This window comes from Bubalus kerabau, chromosome 3 (genome assembly GCF_029407905.1).
Source record: "Bubalus kerabau isolate K-KA32 ecotype Philippines breed swamp buffalo chromosome 3, PCC_UOA_SB_1v2, whole genome shotgun sequence".
Classification (NCBI taxonomy): domain Eukaryota; kingdom Metazoa; phylum Chordata; class Mammalia; order Artiodactyla; family Bovidae; genus Bubalus; species Bubalus kerabau.
In genome coordinates this window covers 148359794-148379543 of record NC_073626.1, presented here as the reverse complement: position 1 = coordinate 148379543, position 19750 = coordinate 148359794, and the positions used below count along the sequence as shown (strand labels likewise).

General features: G+C 39.1%; 1 protein-coding gene across 18 annotated transcripts in view; it reads left to right on the top strand.

The window, feature by feature from the left end:
• INO80D (INO80 complex subunit D) overlaps positions 1 to 19750 on the top strand; it is a 70215-nt gene that overhangs the window by 37023 nt on the left and 13442 nt on the right. For all 18 annotated transcript variants that reach the window (XM_055573227.1, XM_055573217.1, XM_055573229.1 and 15 more), the window contains 5 exons: positions 5836 to 6060; positions 9932 to 10041; positions 11526 to 11659; positions 18654 to 18871; positions 19588 to 19745. In XM_055573227.1, coding sequence (XP_055429202.1) covers positions 5836 to 6060; positions 9932 to 10041; positions 11526 to 11659; positions 18654 to 18871; positions 19588 to 19745 — 845 coding nt within the window. The remainder of the gene's footprint in view (positions 1 to 5835; positions 6061 to 9931; positions 10042 to 11525; positions 11660 to 18653; positions 18872 to 19587; positions 19746 to 19750) is intronic.

The following is a 19750-nucleotide window of genomic DNA, read 5'->3' as shown; positions in this document are numbered from 1 at the left end:
GAAATCTCTATTTGACCTTTTTTTTTTTTTAATCTTCTTTATTTTAAAATTATCCTTAATATTACTACATTTGCCAATAGAGAAAACATATATATGCTTGAATGTAAAAGATGGGGTTAGGCAACATAGATGGAGCGCAGGACCACCAGCTCCTGAGTAAGATTGTTGGTATCAGTGTTCGGAAAGTTTCTTTTGCAGTCTTGTTTCTACCATGAGAGACTAAGCAGAATCCTTTTTTATTATTCAATTTATTTAAACTAAAAAACAAAACAAAATGCCCTAAAACATAGCTTATCTATTTTTCCTCCCATATACCTCTGTCTCCGGCATCAAGTCTTTTGTTAAAGATTGCACGTACACAGAGAGGTCATATGGCATTTATTTCTCTGACTTACTTCATTTAGCATAATGCCCTTGATGTCCCTCCATGTTGTCATGAATGACAGGAATTTTGTTTTTGTGGCTGAATAATATTCTGTTATGTACATCTCCTGCAATTTCTTTATCCATTCATCCGTGTGTGGGCACTTAGGTTGCTTCTACATCTTGGCTATTGTGAGTCATGATGTAGTGAACCTGGTGATGCTGATATCTCTTTGAGACAGTGATTTTATGTCCCCAGAGGTGAGACTGCTGGGTCATGTGGTAGTTATGTTCTATTTTTAATTTTTTGAACTGTTTAGACTGTTTCCCAAGTGTCTGCTCCAGTTTACATTCTCACCAACAGTGTACAAGGGTTCTCTTTTCTCCACAGCCTCACCAACCCTTGTTATTTCTTTTTGATAATAGGTATTCCAACAGGTTGGAGGTGACATCTTACTGTAGTTTTTATTTTTGTTTTGTTTCATTTTTTGGCTGCACCCTGCAGTATGTGGTATTTTAAGTCCCCGACCAGGGATCAAACCCATGCCCCTGTATTGGGAGCATGGAATCTTAACCACTGGAACACCAGGAAAGCCCTCTAATTCTTCAAACATTTTGTATAATTCACCAGTGAATCCGTCTGGTCCTGAATTTTTTCTTTGTGGAAAGTTTTTGCTCTTTTGTTTTAATAAATTAACGTTAATTTTATTTGTAAAATTTCTTGTTGCTCTGAGATTATAGACAAGCCTAAAGTCTTAGGAAATCAAGTTCGGAATTTTACTGCTCTGTACGTGGGGCTATGAGTAGCATCTTAATACCTGTACTTATATTGTGATTTCACACATATTATTCCTCTTAACCATGGGAGATAGAGGAGCCAGCTATGTCTCTCATTTCACCAATGAGAAAATTTAAAGAAGGAAAGAGACTTAACACTTACTGAGGAATGCTGTAGGTACAAGCTCTTGTCACTGCTGGTAAATGATAGGACCTGGCCTTTCTCTTCCTAGTTTTGTAATCTTCCTCAGCAACTAGGTTTGAAGAATGTACTTGCATGCTCCGTCCTGTTGGATTCTTTGCAACCCCATGGACTAGAGCCTGCCAGGCTCCTCTGTCCAAGGGATTATCCTGGCAAAAATACTGGAGTGGGTTGCCATTTCCTACTCTACGGGATCTTCCCAACCCAGGGATCGAATCCAAGTCTTCTGCATTGGCAGGTGGATTCTTTATCACCGAGCCACCTGGGAAGCCCCTTGAAGTATTACTCTCAAGCCGTCTTAGAGTGGAAGGCACCTTGAAGACTTTTCTAGTTTAGGACCATACCAAGGATGGTCTGTGAACTTGTGCTAGTCTGCAAACTGCCAGTTATTGGGCCACAGCAAGATAAATAAGAGAGTTATGAATAAGCTCTGAAAACTTTTATCACGACATAAAACATGCCTCTGCATCCAGGTGCAGCTTCCCATGGTTAACTTGAGAACCGTTCATTCAGTCCATTTTCTGTGCAGTAATAGAGTCTTTTTCGGAGAAGGCAATGGCACCCCACTCCAGTACTCTTGCCTGGAAAATCCCATGGATGGAGGAGCCTGGTAGGCTCCAGTCCATGGGGTCGCTAAGAGTCGGGCATGACTGAGTGACTTCACTTTCACTTTTCACTTTCATGCATTAGAGAACGAAATGGCAACCCACTCCAGTATTCTTGCCTGGAGAATCCCAGGGACAGAGGAGCCTAGTGGGCTGCCCTCTATGGGTTCGCACAGAGTCGGACACAACTGAGTTGCAGCAGCAGCAGCAGAGTCTTTAAATAACAGTGTTGGCAGTTGATTATTTACCCTACCTTTATCTTCCCTTTAAGACTTAACTGTTTCTCTTCTCTTTCTATTATGACACTTGCATTCTCTTAGTTATGCAGATTCAAAGTCATTATTGACTTTCTTATCCTTCATGCCCAGTCACCAAATTCTTTTGTGATAATGGCCCTTATGTGTCTTGTTTTTTCTATTATCTCTGTGGCCTTTTACTTTTAGTCACTCCCAGTTGTTTGCTGTTGACTTTGAAATCTGTATCTCTTCCCTAAAAGTGCTCAACTTTATAATTTCCAACGGTTTTTCTACCACTCCCTTTGATGGCTCCTCTGCATTTTAAATGGAATTTGAGCTTCTCAGGTGGCTCAGTGGTAAAGAACCCTGCTGCCAGTTCAGGAGATACAGTACATGGGGGTTTACTCCCAGATTCGGGAAGATCTCCTGGAGGAGTAAATGGCAACACGCTCCATTATTGCGTGTGTGCTAAGTCACTTCAGTCGTGTCCAACTCTTTGCAATCCTATGCGAACTATATAGCCCACCAGGCTCCTCTGTCCGTGGGATTCTCCAGGCAAGAATACTGGAGAATCTTGTTGGTTGCCACACCCTCCTCCAAGGGATTTTCCCAACCCAGGGATCGGACCTGAGTCTCTTACATCTCCTGCATTGGCAGGAGGGTTCTTTACAGTTAGCTCTACCTGGGAAGCCCTCCAGTATTCTTGCCATGGACAGAGGAGCCTGGTGGGCTGTAGTCTGTGGGGTTTCAAAGAGATGGGCTTGACTGTGCATGTATGCACGCAAAATGGAATTTATTTCCTACCCCAGATTTTCTCTTGCTGCTGTTTCCTGGTCTTCGCCAGTGGAGCTGCTGGCTGATAACTGTCCCTTCGGCTTCTTCCTTGCCCAGCTGACAAATCTTTAATACGTGCAGATGACTTCGCGTGTTCTCCAGTCCTGCTGCTGCCATCTTGGTGTGGGGTCTTTGTTATTTCTTACCTGGAATTTTTTTTTTTAACTTTATTTGTATATTGGCTGTGCCGAGTCACAGCCAATTGTTGCTGCTAGGGCTTTTCTCTAGTTGTGGCGAGCAGGCACTACTCTTCATTGCCCTGGCTTCTCTTGTAGGTTCTCGGTGAGCAGGTTCAGTGGTCGTGGCGCGTTTGCTTAGTAGCTGCAGTTCGTGGTCTGGAGCACAGGCTCAATAGTTCTGGCGCACAAGCTTAGTTGCTCGGAGGCAGGTGGGATCTTCCTGGACCAGGATCACATCCATGTCCCCTGCATTAGCAGGCGGATTCTTTACCATTGAGGTACCAGGGAAGCCCGTCCCTGGGGTTTTGTAATAACTTCTTCATTACTCTTTTCTTCTATCTCTTTCTCCGTTTATATCTGTACATGTGTAATCTTTCTCATGCAAAGCTCAGTTATTGTTAGCTGTATTCTTAATAATCTATAGAGTTCTTCATTGCCTGTGGAATACAGGTTAAATTCTGTAATCTGGCCTTTATGTTTGGCCTTACCCATCAGTACTCTGCATACCCCTCTCCCTAGCCCACCTAAGCTCTTCGGTCCTTGCTGTTCCCTATCCTGTCCATCTCTGTATCTTGGCGTATTGCTTTATCCTTGTGAGATCCCTTTCTTTTCTCATCTTCAGATTCCACCTTTTCTTCAAGGTTCTGTTCTGTTGTCATCTCTTCTACGAAGCCTTTCATCCTGGAGTCTTTTCAGTAGACGTTAAAAGCATTTTATCTGTACCTCTCCTTTGTTACTTGTTGTTCTCTATCTCACATTAAACATACTAACAGCATTTACTGGCCCTACCAGAACTCTGAAATGGAGACCTGCTGTGAGACTTAGGGAGCAATTAAAAGATTGCTGTGTTCTATCCCATGGAAGTTCTGGGTCAGTAGATCTAGGGTGGGTTTCCCAGGTGGCACTAGTGATAAAGAATCCGCTTGCCAGTGCAGGAGACATAAGAGACATGGGTTTAATCTCTGGGTTCAGAAGATCCCCTGGAGGAGGGCATAGCAACCCACTCCAGTATTCTTGCCCAGAGAACCCCATGGATGGAGAGAGGAGCCTGGTGGGTTACAGTCCATAGGGATGCAAAGAACTGGACATGACTGAAATGACTTAGCACACATGCATGCACATCTAGGGTAGGTCTTGGGAAATTGAAATTTTAAATAGCTCCTAGCTTTTCACAAAGTATGACAGACATAGAGCAAATGTTGGATGTCAAATAGAGGAAAAGACTGAAGTGAGATCCTTCAGTTGGTATATCTGTAGTAAAAACTGTGCTGAAGAAAACATGACTTAGGACATATACTAAACAGAAGTTTACAGAGTAGCTGGTTATGAGCTATTTTGAAGGAAAGAGGGGTGATGCCACTCAAGAAGAGAAGAGAAACTGAGCAGGATTTACTGCAAATTAGTAAGATACTATATATCGTTTGGAGTGTCACATGTGTGTTGTTTATGTTAGGATATAAGAGAAGGAAGGTAATATATAATACAGGTTGGTTTTCCAGTCTTATGTGCATTATTCCTAATAGGAAAAAAAAAAAAAAATGAGGTCACATTTGTTACCTAGGAAAATGACTTTGTTAACTTCCCTGTTGGTGAAGTGAAGTGAAGTCACTCAATCTTTTTGTGACCCATAGACTGTAGCCTACCATGCTCCTCCATCCATGGGATTTTCCAGGCAAGAGTACTGGAGTGGGTTGCCATTTCCTTTTTCCTGGTGGTAGACATTGCTAACTAACCAACGTACTGTTTCTTTTTGAGCCTGATGTACTCTCAGCATCCTTTTCAACATAGTGCTCCAGCCAGGGCTACCCGTCAATCAATATTAGCATAAAGACAAAAAGTGCTCAGTTGGGTCTGACTCTTGGCAACCCCATGGACTGTAGCCCACCAGACTCCTCTGTCCATGGGATTTTCCAGGCACATATACAAGAATATCCCCTGGAATATCCTCCAGGGGATATTCCTGACCCATTGATCAAACCCACATTGCTGGTGTCTCCTGCATTTGCAAGCGGATTCTTCACCACTGCACCACCTAGGGAACCCAAAGACAGAAAAGCCTCTGTGTAATTCCCTGGGATGTGAAATGTTTAGGATATTTCCTTGGTTTGAACAAATGCTGTAGAATGATTGTGATCCCTACAATCAAAATTCTTTTAGTGCTTAGCAAAAGAAGGTAGTTAAAAACCAGGGCATCTGAAAGGACAGCTCTTAGATGTATTCACTGCTCCATTTCTGGCATGACCTATCTTTTATGAAATTACGCTGAGTGTTTCATCATAACCTTCATGTCATTTATTCAGACTTGTTAGTAAATCGAGGTAAAGAAATTATTTTCTTCCCCCAGATACCTCTTTACTTAAAATTTAGAAGACACTGATACATGGAATGTCTTAATTATGACGGACTAAGAAGTTTAAGCCTCTTAGAGCATTGGATTGTCTCTGCTGCCCGCTTAGTGTTAGAACACTGTACTCGTTCTCAGCTGCTCTACTGAATTCTGTTCCTCTCATTGTGTGTGCTCACGAGCCACCAGTTTCAGCCCTGTACATCCAGCCCCCTTTCCTCAACCTGCTTTTCTCTTTTCTAAAATGCACCTCCCATGTAATCAAGTTTTGTGTTTCTCTCCCTGCACTTCCTAGGTCGGATGATGATGACACGGAGAGTAGGAGCTCCAGGGTGACCCAACTTTGCACTTACTTTCAGCAGAAATATAAGCACCTCTGCCGCCTGGAGCGGGCAGAATCTCGTCAAAAGAAATGTCGGCACACATTGAGGAAGGCCTTGCTGCAGGCGGCTAGTAGAGAACCAGAGTGTGCTGGCCAGCTGATCCAGGAGCTGCAGAGAGCTGCATGCAGTCGAGCCAGGTCAGAGCTCCACACAGCCACCTGTTTCTAAGAGCTCACCCTGTCTGTTTTCTCTATTTTTTGAGAGGATAGTCAAGACACAGAGAGTGGTGGACATATTATCCTGAAGTACTTAAGCCCTGTATTTTGGTTTTGTTGCTCAAAGTTCTATAGCGATGGCAAAATTATCCTGCCACAAGTTGACCATTAAAAAAAAAAAGTATTACTAGAATTTTGCTGGAGTTCAATTAGAATTTATTTAGTAGAGAATTTGGGAATGCTACCTGTCTTTAAAAAAATACAATGCTTAAAAATTTCTTGTTAAGTAATTTCTTGTAAAAGTAATACGTATAGTTTTTTTTTTTAACTACCAAAGTGGTGTTTTATGTTTTTGACTTATATAAGCATTTTCTTATATAAGCATTTCTATTATATTTTCTGGTAGTATATACATTATCCCAAATATCATATTCAGAATGTTTTATTACATTGGATTTCTTTGGGGGGAAAAAGTCCCTTCTGTTTATAATGAAGATATTTGCTTATTGTGAAAGTTTGAAAAATATGGAAAATAGCAGAAAATCTCCATAATATCACCATTCACAAAACAGAATGAGCACTATGAATATTTTTATTCTTTTTCCTCCTAGTCTTTTTTCTGTGTGTGTGTGTATGCAAATAAACATTATATATGTAAAACATTTTGGGGTTTATATATACCTAAATATTACCAGAATTATCTCAAGTTGATGGGATTATTGATAAAGTTTAAAAAAATTTGTAGTTTGTGTATTTTAATTTTTCAAGGACGATCATAAGTCATTTGAGGGAAAAAGGGTTTAAAACAAGCTGAAAACTAAAAATTAACCTTTGCTTTGTAGCTATTGATCATATTCCTTACATAACTATAATTTTTGAAATTTCATTTTCATTTTGTGTATTTTGATTTTCATTATATTTGCTTTAACAAAGTAACCTATTTTCCAGTTGAGTATCTCAAAAAATAATATGCCCTTAAGAATTTTCTGCTTCTTGGCATATTTGGAGTGGTTTGAAACTACGTATGTATATCTGATATACCTCCACAGTGACTGCAGGCTGCAGTGTTTCCTCTCACTTTCAGAACTCTTGTCTCCTGTCATGGAGGTACTGTCTGTACGAGAAGGTATTTAGGGCTTAACTTACTTCTTACGTGGTCAGAGACTTGTCTTTCTCAGAGAAACATTCCCAGATTCCCCTGACTGTGTTTGGTCTCCTAATACATACGCTTTTGTGCTCTGTACTCTGCTTCATTGTAGAATTTTATACTTACATTAATGTCTCTCTGTCATACCAGACGAGGGCAGGGACAGTGTATATTTTGTTTTTAGTCTCCAGTGTTGATGAATGAATGAATAGAATTGAACAAGTGAGGCTCTGTTTTCTATTTGTTATAAGAACTCACTCATTTTGATATACGTTTTAAAATAAAGATATCTAACATTTATATGATATAATGCTTTCGAGTGTATAATTTCAGTAGAAATTTTAGTTTTGTCCAGCATGAAGCAATCTAGATATAGATCACTGTCTATATTGGGTCTCATATATTGTTACAACTCTGTCAAAGATGTGACATATAAAGAGACTATACTGTGAGTTTGGGACAATTCGCTATCTGTATGGAAACTGTACTTACCTATGATTTTTAACTGGCAGAATCAACCCCTTTTTATCATCTCCCAGACCACCTTTAGTGATGTTTTTCAGAAAATTTCATGATAACCAAGTGTTACAAAACAGACACCAAGATGAACTCAAATTACAGATCTCAAATTTATGTGATGTCATTTGCTTATGTCCCCCATGATTAATAAGATGCTCTATTGCTCACTGCATTGCTGATAATCATATGCCAGTGTGCCATAATCATTCCTTGGTGATTAGTTCCTTACTTCTTTACATTATATATAAGGTCTTCAAAAATCAACTCAGTTGACTAACTTCCTCTGTATTTAATGTTTTTGTTATCAGAGGCCTAGTTCCACAGAAAACATTTAAAAAGTTGCTGTTAAATATTTTAGAAATTGAAACTATAATGGCTACCTTCTAATAGGTATTCTTAAAATATGGTTTAGATATAAACTTCAGTTCAGTTCAGTTCAGTCGCTCAGTCATGTCCGACTCTTTGCGACCCCATGAATCGCAGCATGCCAGGCCTCCCTGTCCTCACAAACTCCCGGAATATTCTTTATCTAGTAACTTTGTCATTTATGGGTGAGCATGTAGAATAAACCATTGAAAAAGCTTAAAATTTATAAACCTGAGTCTCAATATCTTATAGACCACAGTTCTGCAGAGAGATAGTATTGTTTGTATGGAATCTTCTTTTTTAACAGAGGATCCAGTAGAGCACACAAACTGGAAGCCCACAGTAAATATTTTCATGTTAACAGCATCAAAACCTTTGTTTCGTTGGGATTATTCTCTATGGGGATATTGAAATCCTGACTTTGGGTTTATTTTAAGAGTTAGATTGGTGAGTTAGAACATAATGATGATTCTAAAATTGAAGCCAATGGGGTTTACTTTGAAGTTTAGGATAAAGTAAGTGAGGGCTATGTTGTAACACTAGGCCTGGCAGATGGTTGAGTAAATTACTAAAGAGTTCAATTGAAGTTATCCATTCAAATTAGAGAGCTACCTTCTATTTAAATCTCGACCAAGAGAAATTGGGCTTAGCTGCCAAAATAGTAAAGCTTCAGTTTTTGGGAATTGTGAGCTTAATGACCTACTTCCTCACTCGTGATCCTGACAAACCTAGCAGAACTCTTAATTAAAGCCGCTTCTAAGGCAGCACCTTTTAGCATTCAGTATATGAAAGTTACAATTGTAATAGAAATATTAGATGTAACTTAGATTCTATATGACCTTTTCTAATTAATGTAAATCATCTCACTTAAATCCTTAGAATGATACTAGAAACAAACAATTGAAAAGATTTTTCAATTTTTGATGCCTGACTTGTGACTCAGTGCACCAAGTAGATTCTTTTTCCATACTCAGGCACGTGTAAAGGCCTAATAGTTTATGACATTTGATAGAATTACATAGATAGCATAGTTTTTAAACTTCCAAGAATTAAATTTTTTTAAAAATTTAATATTTGTATAAAACTATGGAAGGATTACAAACTAATAAAATGAACACATATTAATTAATAGTGCGAGTGGAAGCTGGCAAATTGAGACGGGGTGGAAAGGAGATTCTTCATTGCTTAGCTTTCTGTTCTGCATCCCATTCCTCATGTATTAGGTTCATTATTTTGCAGGTGTATTGTTTAGAAGCTTTCTGAGGCCAAAATCTAACAATGTTGATAATAGTGGTGACTGACAACCATTGATTCTTTACTATGTACCATACTCTATACTCTGTGTGGTGTTTTAGATGTGTTACGTCTTTTGATGCTTGCCTGTCAGCTAGAGGACTCTTATCTCCACTCCACAGGTGAGGAAGTTGAGACTTAAGCAAGGCTAAGTAACTTGCCCAAGATCACAGAGCTAGTAAGAGGTAGAGCTGAAATTCAGAACCAGGTCTGTCTGATCTAATCTCATGGTCTTCACTATTTTCTGCTGCTTCCTTGTGAAGTAAAAGAAACCAAAATATCACTTAAAAAAAAAAACAAACAAAACCCCAAAATAGATGGACATAGCTGAGGCCAAATTATAATGTAATTATTTGTTTTGTCAGTTGGAGAAATATTAGAACTGGTCATTGTAATTCATACTTGGATATTAATTAATGAATCTAGGTAGTTAAAAGTGTGAATGTTATAAAATAGTAACATTATTTGAATAATTGCGCTAGATTCTTAAAGCATTAAAAAAATTCTTATTATGTTTTCATTCCTTAGCGTAAGTCGGACCACGTTGAAGGAGATGGAAGCGGCAGCATGCAGCGGGACTGTGAAGGGCGAACAGTGCACCAACAAAGCCCTTCCATTCACCAGACACTGCTTCCAACGTATCCTCCTGACTAACTGAGTGCACATTGAAAAGTACTGGCTCGTGGGGTGATAGATTTCATTCTTAGGCCAAGTGAACGATGCTTGAAATCATAGCTATTTAGTATTTAAAATAGTTTTTATATTACTTCTGATTTTCTTGGTGTTTACTCAAAGTTTCTTGCATTTGTTTTGCTCAAAAACTGAAGAGCTTTTTTTTTCTGCTTGTCATTATAGTTCTGTATTCAACAATTATATCAAAATGGGCAAAATGGACAGCAAGTAGTAGGTTCTTCCAATGGCTGTCATTTAAATAAAATTTTTTTAAAATAGGATTCTGGTCCTTCCAGTAGTTGGAGGTAGTTTGTAAGAGATAACCATGACACCCATTGACAGGAAAATAAAATCCCATTATTCAAGAACTGTCTTTAGTCTTCCTAGAAAGTTATACAGTTTTATAGGTTTTTTTTTTTTTTTTTTTTTTACTGTGGGATTAATATGCTCTTTTTATTGAGTACATGGCTGATCTGAAATGTATGAAAGATAACAAACATCACTAACTAGGAAAGAAGATATCCTAAGAAAGCATATACATGAGGAAAACCTATGTTAAGGAACTTCAGGGTGATCATAAAATCTTATTACTTTCACTTCTATTAAACATTTAAAGTTGAGTAGGATTTTAAAAATTAATATAGTAGCAATTACTTTTCTTTAGTATCTTTCTGAGTATTTCCTTCCTTTGTCTTGGTATTTTATTTTCACAGCTTTTCCAGCAACAGTTTCTATGCAGTAAAGGTTTTTTTCCTGTATGCTTAATTGTAAAAGCATAAAGGAATAAATGAAACATATTCTCTTAATAAAGTATAAATAGATATAAATGCAAAGGATACATACTTTATATCTATTATATGGAAATGTAGTTAGTGGCTAAAAGTATCACTGCTTAAAAATGATGATGACAAAAAGCTGATGTTCCACTTTTAATAGTATAGTTTTAATTTTAAAGTAATATTTCATAAGTTAGAAGTTTGAGTTTAGTATTGGAAATGTGAAATGAAAAATTCAAATATGGATAGATGAGTTTTTTTGTAATTAAATCTTTAACTGTTTATTCTTGATTAGTATCTTAGGCAGAAATTTTCCTTAAAAGAAAGTTTTGTTTTTGTTTAAACCATCATAGTGTAACTTTTAGGAGTTAGTGTGTTAGGAAGGAAATGACCCTGCTTCTCTAAATAACAGAAATCAGAATGGCCATAAGAGAGACTCATGTTAGGAGCTCATTAGCAAAATAGACTCCTTTAGAAGTATCTTCTGATAACTGAAGATGATAAATTCAGTTGTTACCATTTTCTATAATAGTGGTTGGGTTGGTTCTTTAGCTTTTGTAGAAAACAAAATTTATGATTACTAAGCACAAGTAACTGAAGAAATAAATTTTATATAGAAACTGAAAAATTAAATTGTTTCAGTATATTTTATTCTTAACTTAAAAAAACCCCAGATATCCTCTTAAACCGCTCTCAGCAACTCTTCTCAAGTTGCACAGCCAAGTTCGCAGATGGACAGCAGTGTTCTGTGCCCGTCTTTGACATTACACACCAGACACCTCTGTGTGAAGAACATGCCAAAAAAATGGTAAGTTCAGATTTTATTTTCTGCAACAGAGGCTTTCAAGGGTTTTTTTTTTTTCATATTGGTATTTTAAAAATTTTATTGAAATATATTTGACTTAAGATGATGTGTTGATTTTTTTTCTCTATAGTAAAGTGACTCCGTTATACATGTATATACATTCTTTTTTATATTCTTTTCTGTTAGGGCTTGTCACGAGATATTAAATATAGCTCCCTGTGCTATACAATAGGACCTTGTTGTTTATCCATCTTATATATAACATTTTGAGGCTTTAAATGGTTTGATAGCTATCCACAGTAGGAAATGTTTTGTGACTTGGTATAAATTATGTGTGTATATTTATTACTGAAACAAGTTTTGTGAAGCTCTTTTAGTACTCACATTTTGTAGTCTGTTTTATTTCACTAAAAAAAATGTTGATAATAAAATACTGATTAATTTTATATTCATTACAAAAGAAACTAGAAAATATTTAGTAGTTACTTAGATATGGTCATTTTGCTTATTATCTATACCTAGTCTATACTTCTTCTTAAGATACATTTTCTTATACTTAGGCAGATTTTCCAAGATCTTTCTTTGCCTCATTTCTCTAGGTTTTTGCTTTACTTGTATATAACTCTGTGAATGTCTTGCTTATCTGGTGAAATTTCAGCCAAAAGCCAAACCCTATTATAATCCCATTGAATTTAATTATTGCTTTAGTTAGTGCTGGTAGCATAAGCCCTAATTAATGCAGAATAATTGAGAGGAGAGACAAGTCTGAATCAGTGAGCTGTCTGAATTATATAATCACTTAAGATAAAGGCAGTTCCCCATGAGACCACTCCTGAGTTCTGCTGTTTGCAAAGTATTGTGCTAGGTACCTGTGTGCTAAAAAACTGAGTAAGGCAGCTCTTACTTGCTATAAGCGTATTTCAGTTTGCAGGGCTGCATCAGGGTCACCCAGTGGCCATTGGACAGGACTTAGTATTGTAACACCGTGGTCCTGGCATGGCCACTAGCTAAGTGCATATCGAGGATTTTTTAGATCTCATTCTTTTTAGACCTCAGTTGTCATATATTAAGTTTAATGGCTGCTTCTTCCTGAACGTCTTTTGGTTTTTAGATTTCCGTTATTGACCATATATTTTGAAATGTTGTATACTAAAACTACACATACAAATGTAATTATTTTAACATTTAAAATAAAGACATTTTTGTTAGCTTTTTGAGGCTTTATCATGGTTAAAGAATGACTTCCATATGTTTTTTGAACCACTTTTGAGGACCTTCATTGGTGGTCTCATGGACCCTTGGTAACATAGGCTCTGTAGCTTTCAAACCACTGAAGTAAATGATCACCATTCTAGCATACTTCTAATAAGACTAGGAAAATATTGTTAAATAGCAGGGGTCTGTACTTCAGGATCTGCTTTATTGATTCAGTGAGTTGATCAGTATAACAATTATGTGAATACTTCTAAAGAAATTGAAAGCAGTTTATTCTTTTCAGCTGGTTAAATATTCTACTTAGACAAATTTAGCTGGGCAAACATAAGGTTGAATTAGTATAATAAACTTAGTCATAGAATAATATTTATTATATAATAAAAAATACAGTGTAAATAAAATTATATTAATTAGGGTTTTAAAAGGTATTTTCAATGCAAAGTTTTTACAATGATACAAATGATACAAATGGTTTTCTCTCTGGAGGCAGTTGTAGAATCTGACACTGGTTTGAGCTATTTTTAGGTGAAAAATTACATAAGAGAGTATAGCAACACTTGTATTCCATCAGTGCACCAGTGAGAGACTCCATGGTAAAAACCATGCTGATCTCATGGCTCTACTTTCCAACTATATGCCATCATTTTTCCCTGCTGCTGCTGCTAAGTCACTTCAGTCGTGTCCGACTCTGTGCGACCCCATAGACGGCAGCCCACCAGGCTCCCCCGTCCCTGGGATTCTCCAGGCAAGAACACTGGAGTGGGTTGCCATTTCCTTCTTCCCTGCATTACTGTAATCGTCTCCTAATTAGGCTCCCTTCCTCGTGCCATGCCTCCTGCACCCACATGAGGTGCTTGCATATCAGCCAGTGTAGACCGTGTGCATGGGTCCCACTGTCTTTGAATTACATATAATAAAGTTCTCTCTTTTCATTGTACAGTTCTGTGAATGTTGACAGTGCATACAGTTGCATAAACACCACCATAATCAAGATACACAATAGTTCATCACCCACTCAAAAGTCTCTAGTGCTGCCCTTTGTAGTCAGCCTTTTTTTATCCCCACTGATCTACTTCTGTCTCTGTTTACATTTTCCAGTGTCTTATAAATGGAATCGTTCAGTATGTAGCCTTTAGAGCAGGCCTTTCAGAATATAGATCTGATCGTTTTAGTTCCCTGCTCAAAACCTTCTATTGGCTTTACATCGCATCTAGAATCCAGTTCAAAATTCTTAATCGTGCCTGTGAGGCACTTCCTCATCTAGCCCTAGAAACCTCTCCAGCTTCATCTTACACCCTCTCCTCACCCTCCAGCAACACTGGCCTTCTTGCTCTTTCTTAAACACTTTACATATGCTTCCATCTCGAGAAGGGCATGGCAACCCACTCCAGTCTTCATGCCTCCTCTTGCCATGGCAGAGGAGCCTGGCAGGCTACAGTCCGTGGGGGTCTCAAAGAGTCAGACATGACTGAGCAACTAAGCACAGCACAGCACAGCATGCTCCTATCTCAGGGGCTTTGTACTTGTTTTTGTCTTTTCCTGGAATGTTCTTTCCCCAAATTCTCCATGTCTCACTCCTTCATATCATCCAGGTTTCTGATCAAATGTCAGTTCATTTCCACCTCCCCTCTACCCTGCCACTTTTTATGCTCATTTGTTGTTGTTCAGTCACTAAATCATGTCTAACTCTTTTGTGACCTCATGGACTATATAGCCCACCAGGCTCCTCTATCCATCGGATTTCTCAGGCAAGAATGAATGAAAGAAAGTGAAAGTCCTTCAGTCATGTCTGACACTTTGTGACCCCAAGGAATTCTCCAGGCTAGAATACTGGAGTGGGTAGCCTTTCCCTTCTCCAGGGATTCTTCCCAACCCAGGGATTGAACCCAGGTCTCCCGCATTGCAAGTGGATTCTTTACCAGCTGAGTCATAGGGGAGGCCCAAGAATACTAGAGTGGGTAGCCTATCCCTTCTCCAGCGGATCTTCCTGACCCAGGAATCGAACCGGGGTCTCCTGCATTGCAGGCAGATTCTTTACCAACTGAGCTATCAGGGAAGCCCAGGCAAGAATACTGGAATAGATTGCCATTTCCTTCACCAGGGGATCTTCCCAAACCAGGGATCGAACCCAAGTCTCCTGCATTGGCAGGCAGGTCCTTTACCACTGGGCCACCAGGGAATCTTCATACTCTACCTATTTTCCTTCCTAACATTTGTATTTACCTGATGTTGTCATGTATGGATGTGAGAGTTGGACTGTGAAGAAAGCTGAGCGCTGAAGAATTGATGCTTTTGAACTGTGGTGTTGGAGAAGACTCTTGAGAGTCCCTTGGACTGCAAGGAGATCCAACCAGTCCATTCTGAAGGAGATCAGCCCTGGGTGTTCTTTGGAAGGAATGATGCTGAAGCTGAAACTCTAATACTCTGGCTACCTCGTGCGAAGAGTTGACTCATTGGAAAAGACTCTGATGCTGGGAGGGATTGGGAGCAGGAGGAGAAGGGGACAACAGAGGATGAGATGGCTGGATGGCATCACCGACTTGATGGATGTGAGTTTGAGTGAACTCCAGGAGTTGGTGATGGACAGGGTGGCCTGGCGTGCTGCAATTCATGGGGTTGCAAAGAGTCAGACACGACTGAGCGACTGAACTGAACTGAATGTTATTTATTAATTTATTTGTTTATTTTCTGAATCCCCCTACTAGAATGTAAACTTCACAAGGCAGGAACGTTGTTTGTTCATTGCTCTATCTGCAGTGCTTGGAGCAAAGATCGTCCATAAGTAATTGTTGAATAATTGATTGGTAGTACATGGCTTGTGGGGTGGGGGCAGATTCTGAACTAGACTCAGCCACTGGATAGGACAGCCATTGGTAGAAGAGACTCAAGCTGTACGAGGTCCAGGCTGGCAGACAGAACATGGTATTCAACAGGAATGAACTTGTAGAACAGAGGGTAAGGTATTAAATGGGTTGTTGTCCTGCAGAGAAATATTAATAGAAAGGGACAGTTGGGAACGCTGGGAGTGAACAGTGTTTGTAGATAGCGTCGGTAAAGGAACAATTGGCTTTAGGAACACCTCCAGGACACAGGTTCTGGGCTTTCTGGAGGAGCCAAGGAAGGGGGATAGCAAGAGCCAGACGGGGCCTCGGTCACAGGCGGTTCTATGTGGAGTGTTGCCAGGATACACAGCATAAGTGTAGAAGAGTAAGGAAGAAGCCTAGACCAGAACTAGTAGGGCTTATATATTTTTAACTAGAGCTCTCTGACTTCCTCATATTCAAGACCCACGCTGGTCCTAGAGGGAGATCCTGGAGTGCATGCCAGCTCCTGGTGGGGACTTGCAGCTGCTTATTCACTGCACAGTGGGCATAAAAAATGTAGACATCAAGTGTTGAACCAAAAGGAATTACAGAGCCTGGAAAGCACCCCGTCTTCTGTTGTTTTCTAAATTTGTTTGCGACTTTTGAGTTTGTAATTGTGTTTGGATTCAGGTGTTTGGCTGGGATTAACCTTCTTTTAGATTTCTTGGATTTATGCTTAATTTTATTCTTTCTTGGTATGTTTGTTGCTACTGATATTTATTAGTCTTCAGATCTTTTAATGTATTTGGTTATAAAAGTTATTACTGAATTCATCAACTCAAAGGTGACATCAATCATAGAAATCACAATTATTTTATATACCATCCAGATGGAAAAAACATTGCACAGTGCATTTCTTATCACTTAAATTTTTTATTGTATACTTATCAAAATAGCTTTTTTAGACTTAGACATAAATATTTTTATCTTCTATTTCACCCCTGATTTCAGCTAATTTTTGATGTGTGAAAGGCAGTATATAACATCTACTATAACACAGCTTTGTTCTTCATTTGGTTGTTGCTTTGCAAAAAAAAAGGTAGAGGTGGGGATTGTGGTCAGTTCTTTAATAATGAATATTTGCTTCGCTAATAACAATTTTCTGTCTTGTTTCTTTCTGTGCCTTTCTGCATACCCATGTTTTTCCTCTACATGTAAAACCAACAATGCACAAAACTTCAGTTCAAACAAGGAGAGTAAAGAGAGCTATGACCAACTTTGAACATGTAGGCAGCAGCAACTATAATGACCTGGCTGACAGAGATAATAATATGCCATTATTGTAAAATGCTTCCCAACTGTGGTGATAGTAAAATGTGCATCTGGGAATTGATGAAATACCGTATTCAGATTTAAGGGTACTAGCTGAAGAAACTAGTTATATTGCAAGCTTCTGGTTTTTGCTGGTTCTTCTTCCTTTCCCTCCTCACTTAACTGCAGCAGTTTTATAAAGCTGTGTACCCATTGTCTTCTCGCTTTACCTTGTCACCCTGGTCCATGTGAATTATTTGAAGGACTTCCACTGTGTTCAACTTCCAAGTCTATGCCTCCATCCCTTTCTTGCATCCTGTGCACCAGATACAATTTTCTCCTGCCCCCCCCCCCGGCCATCTTCACACCTCAAACAGTATGTGAGCCCAGCTGAATTCCTTAACTCTGATTTTGTTTATTCTGCTGTGCTCTGTATCCCACGAACGGCATCCTCACCTAACAATCACCTCAACTAGGAACTCTAGAAACACTTGAGAGTTTTATATTCCCCTCATCCGCACCACATCCACGCAGCTGTCATATCTTGAGAATTCTCTTTCAGCAAGCCCTTGCTTTTCTGTTCTTGCTCACTTTGCCCTCAGCTGTTTATCTTCTAATATCTGTTGAAATCGCCCTGTGATTGGAATTTTTGCCTTCACTCACTTGCCCCTTCTCTTTATTCATTTACATTGTTTCTACCAGGTTAGTTAATCCTGTTACTAGTATTCCTATTATTTTTTGGCTGCGCTGGGTCTTCGTTGCCGCACAGTCTTTCTCTTGTAGAGAGCAGGGTATACTCTTGTTGTGGTGCCCGGGCCCTAACACATGGGCTTCAGTGGTTGCGGCTCGCAGGTTCTCGAGTGCGGGTCGGTAGTTGTGGCACACTTAGCTGTGCTCCGCAGCATGTGGGATCTTCCCAGACCAGGGATCGAACCAGCGTCTCCAGAATTGGCAGGCGGGTTTTTATCCACTGTACCATCAGGGAAGTCCAGTTAATCCTTTTAAAACATCTGCTGTCATCAAAAATCATTCCCCATTGCCTGTAAAATAAAATAAAGTTTAAAATTCTGAGCAGAGTATTCAGAGTCATACAGGATCTGCTGCCAGACTTCCGTACAGCTGACTTTTATATTTGACTCTCCATCGTATCCTCAAGCAACAGGCCATACCCAGTTATTTGCTGTCCTTTTTGTCTCATTTGTGCTATTTCCTTTAGCTTAGAGTGGTCTTCCCCCTTATCCCAGCAACTGAAAGTCCTGTTTATGCTTTAGTCCCACATAACTACAAGTAATGAATTTTCCATTTGCATACCCTTAGATGGTATTTATATCATCATCGCCCAGTTTTTCCTATAGTATTTACACTCGTGTTCATGTTTTTCCCATGGGATACCAAGTAAATTCCTCTGGAGCGCAAATCAAGTTTTATTCAGTTCTTTTATACTACAGCACCTGTGACAATGCCTTGAAGTGTGGAATGAGCTTTATATATATATTGAATTGATGTGAATTAAATTTTAAAATGAATTTCGTATTCATTTAATTATTGTTATACATAGTTTGTGGCACTGTATAAAATAATAAGAGATATAAGTATTTTTTTCAGATAGCAGTTTGCTTTTTCCCGAATAATCTGAGTTTAAAAATACACGTTTATTCATTCCAAAGGATAATTTCTTGAGAGGAGATAGCTCCCGTAAAGTTCAGCACCAGCAGCAGAGGAAACCCAGGAAAAAAACCAAGCCTCCTGCACTTACCAAAAAACACAAGAAGAAGAGAAGGCGTGGACCTCGTCGACCCCAGAAGCCCATCCCCCCTGCAGTCCCCCAGGGGAACCTCAGCATGCCCACCAGCGTCTCACTGCCAGTGGAGGCCTCCCACATGCGGTCAGTGATTGCGCCAGGACTCACGTCTCCTTTACGTGCTCTGATTGTTCTCAGAACATCGGCTTCCTTTCCTGTTGGAAGTAGGCTAAAGGCACCCTGTGGTGTATCAGCTTAGACTCTGTAGTTTCCAGTAGGATTTTTACCAGATACCTGACGGGTTTAGATCTGAAGTAAAGTTTTCGATTAAAATCCAAGAGAGCAGATGCTGATATTGGGAATTTAATTGTCTCTTCTCAGATTTTTCTGTTTCAACAGAAATTGCATATATGTTCCAACAGAAACGTGATGCATTATTAATTTTGACAGGGGTAAGCATTTTGACCCGATGAATGATGCTTCTGTTTCAGCTGCAAATTTCAGTTTTATCTCTTTCATCTTTGTTTAAAAATTATTTTGGCCAGATTAAAAACTCTACCAGAAAGTAGTAAGACACACTTGATAGACCAGATTGTAATTCGTTCTACTAGTACACCAAATTGCAATTCATTCTACTAATTTGCAGTAAAAATAGTATCTCAAAATGGTTTCCTTCTCTTAATACATGGGTGAAAATTTGCAGAAATATGTGAGTGCATATGGTGAGGTCTGCCGTTCTGGTTTCAGATCTTAAAGTAGGCAAGGAGATTATTTTGAGTTAGGGTTTTCCATTTCTGCTTCTGGTGACTTGGTGGGAAGGTAAAGTGGGAGTGGTGGGCCAACCATGTCATCTTCCCCAGGAGCCCGTCCACACCGGAGCTGAGCGCTGATGAGTTGCCGGATGACATTGCCAATGAGATCACCGACATTCCACACGACTTGGAATTGAACCAGGAGGACTTCTCTGATGTCCTTCCGAGGCTACCTGATGACTTACAAGATTTCGATTTTTTTGAAGGTACG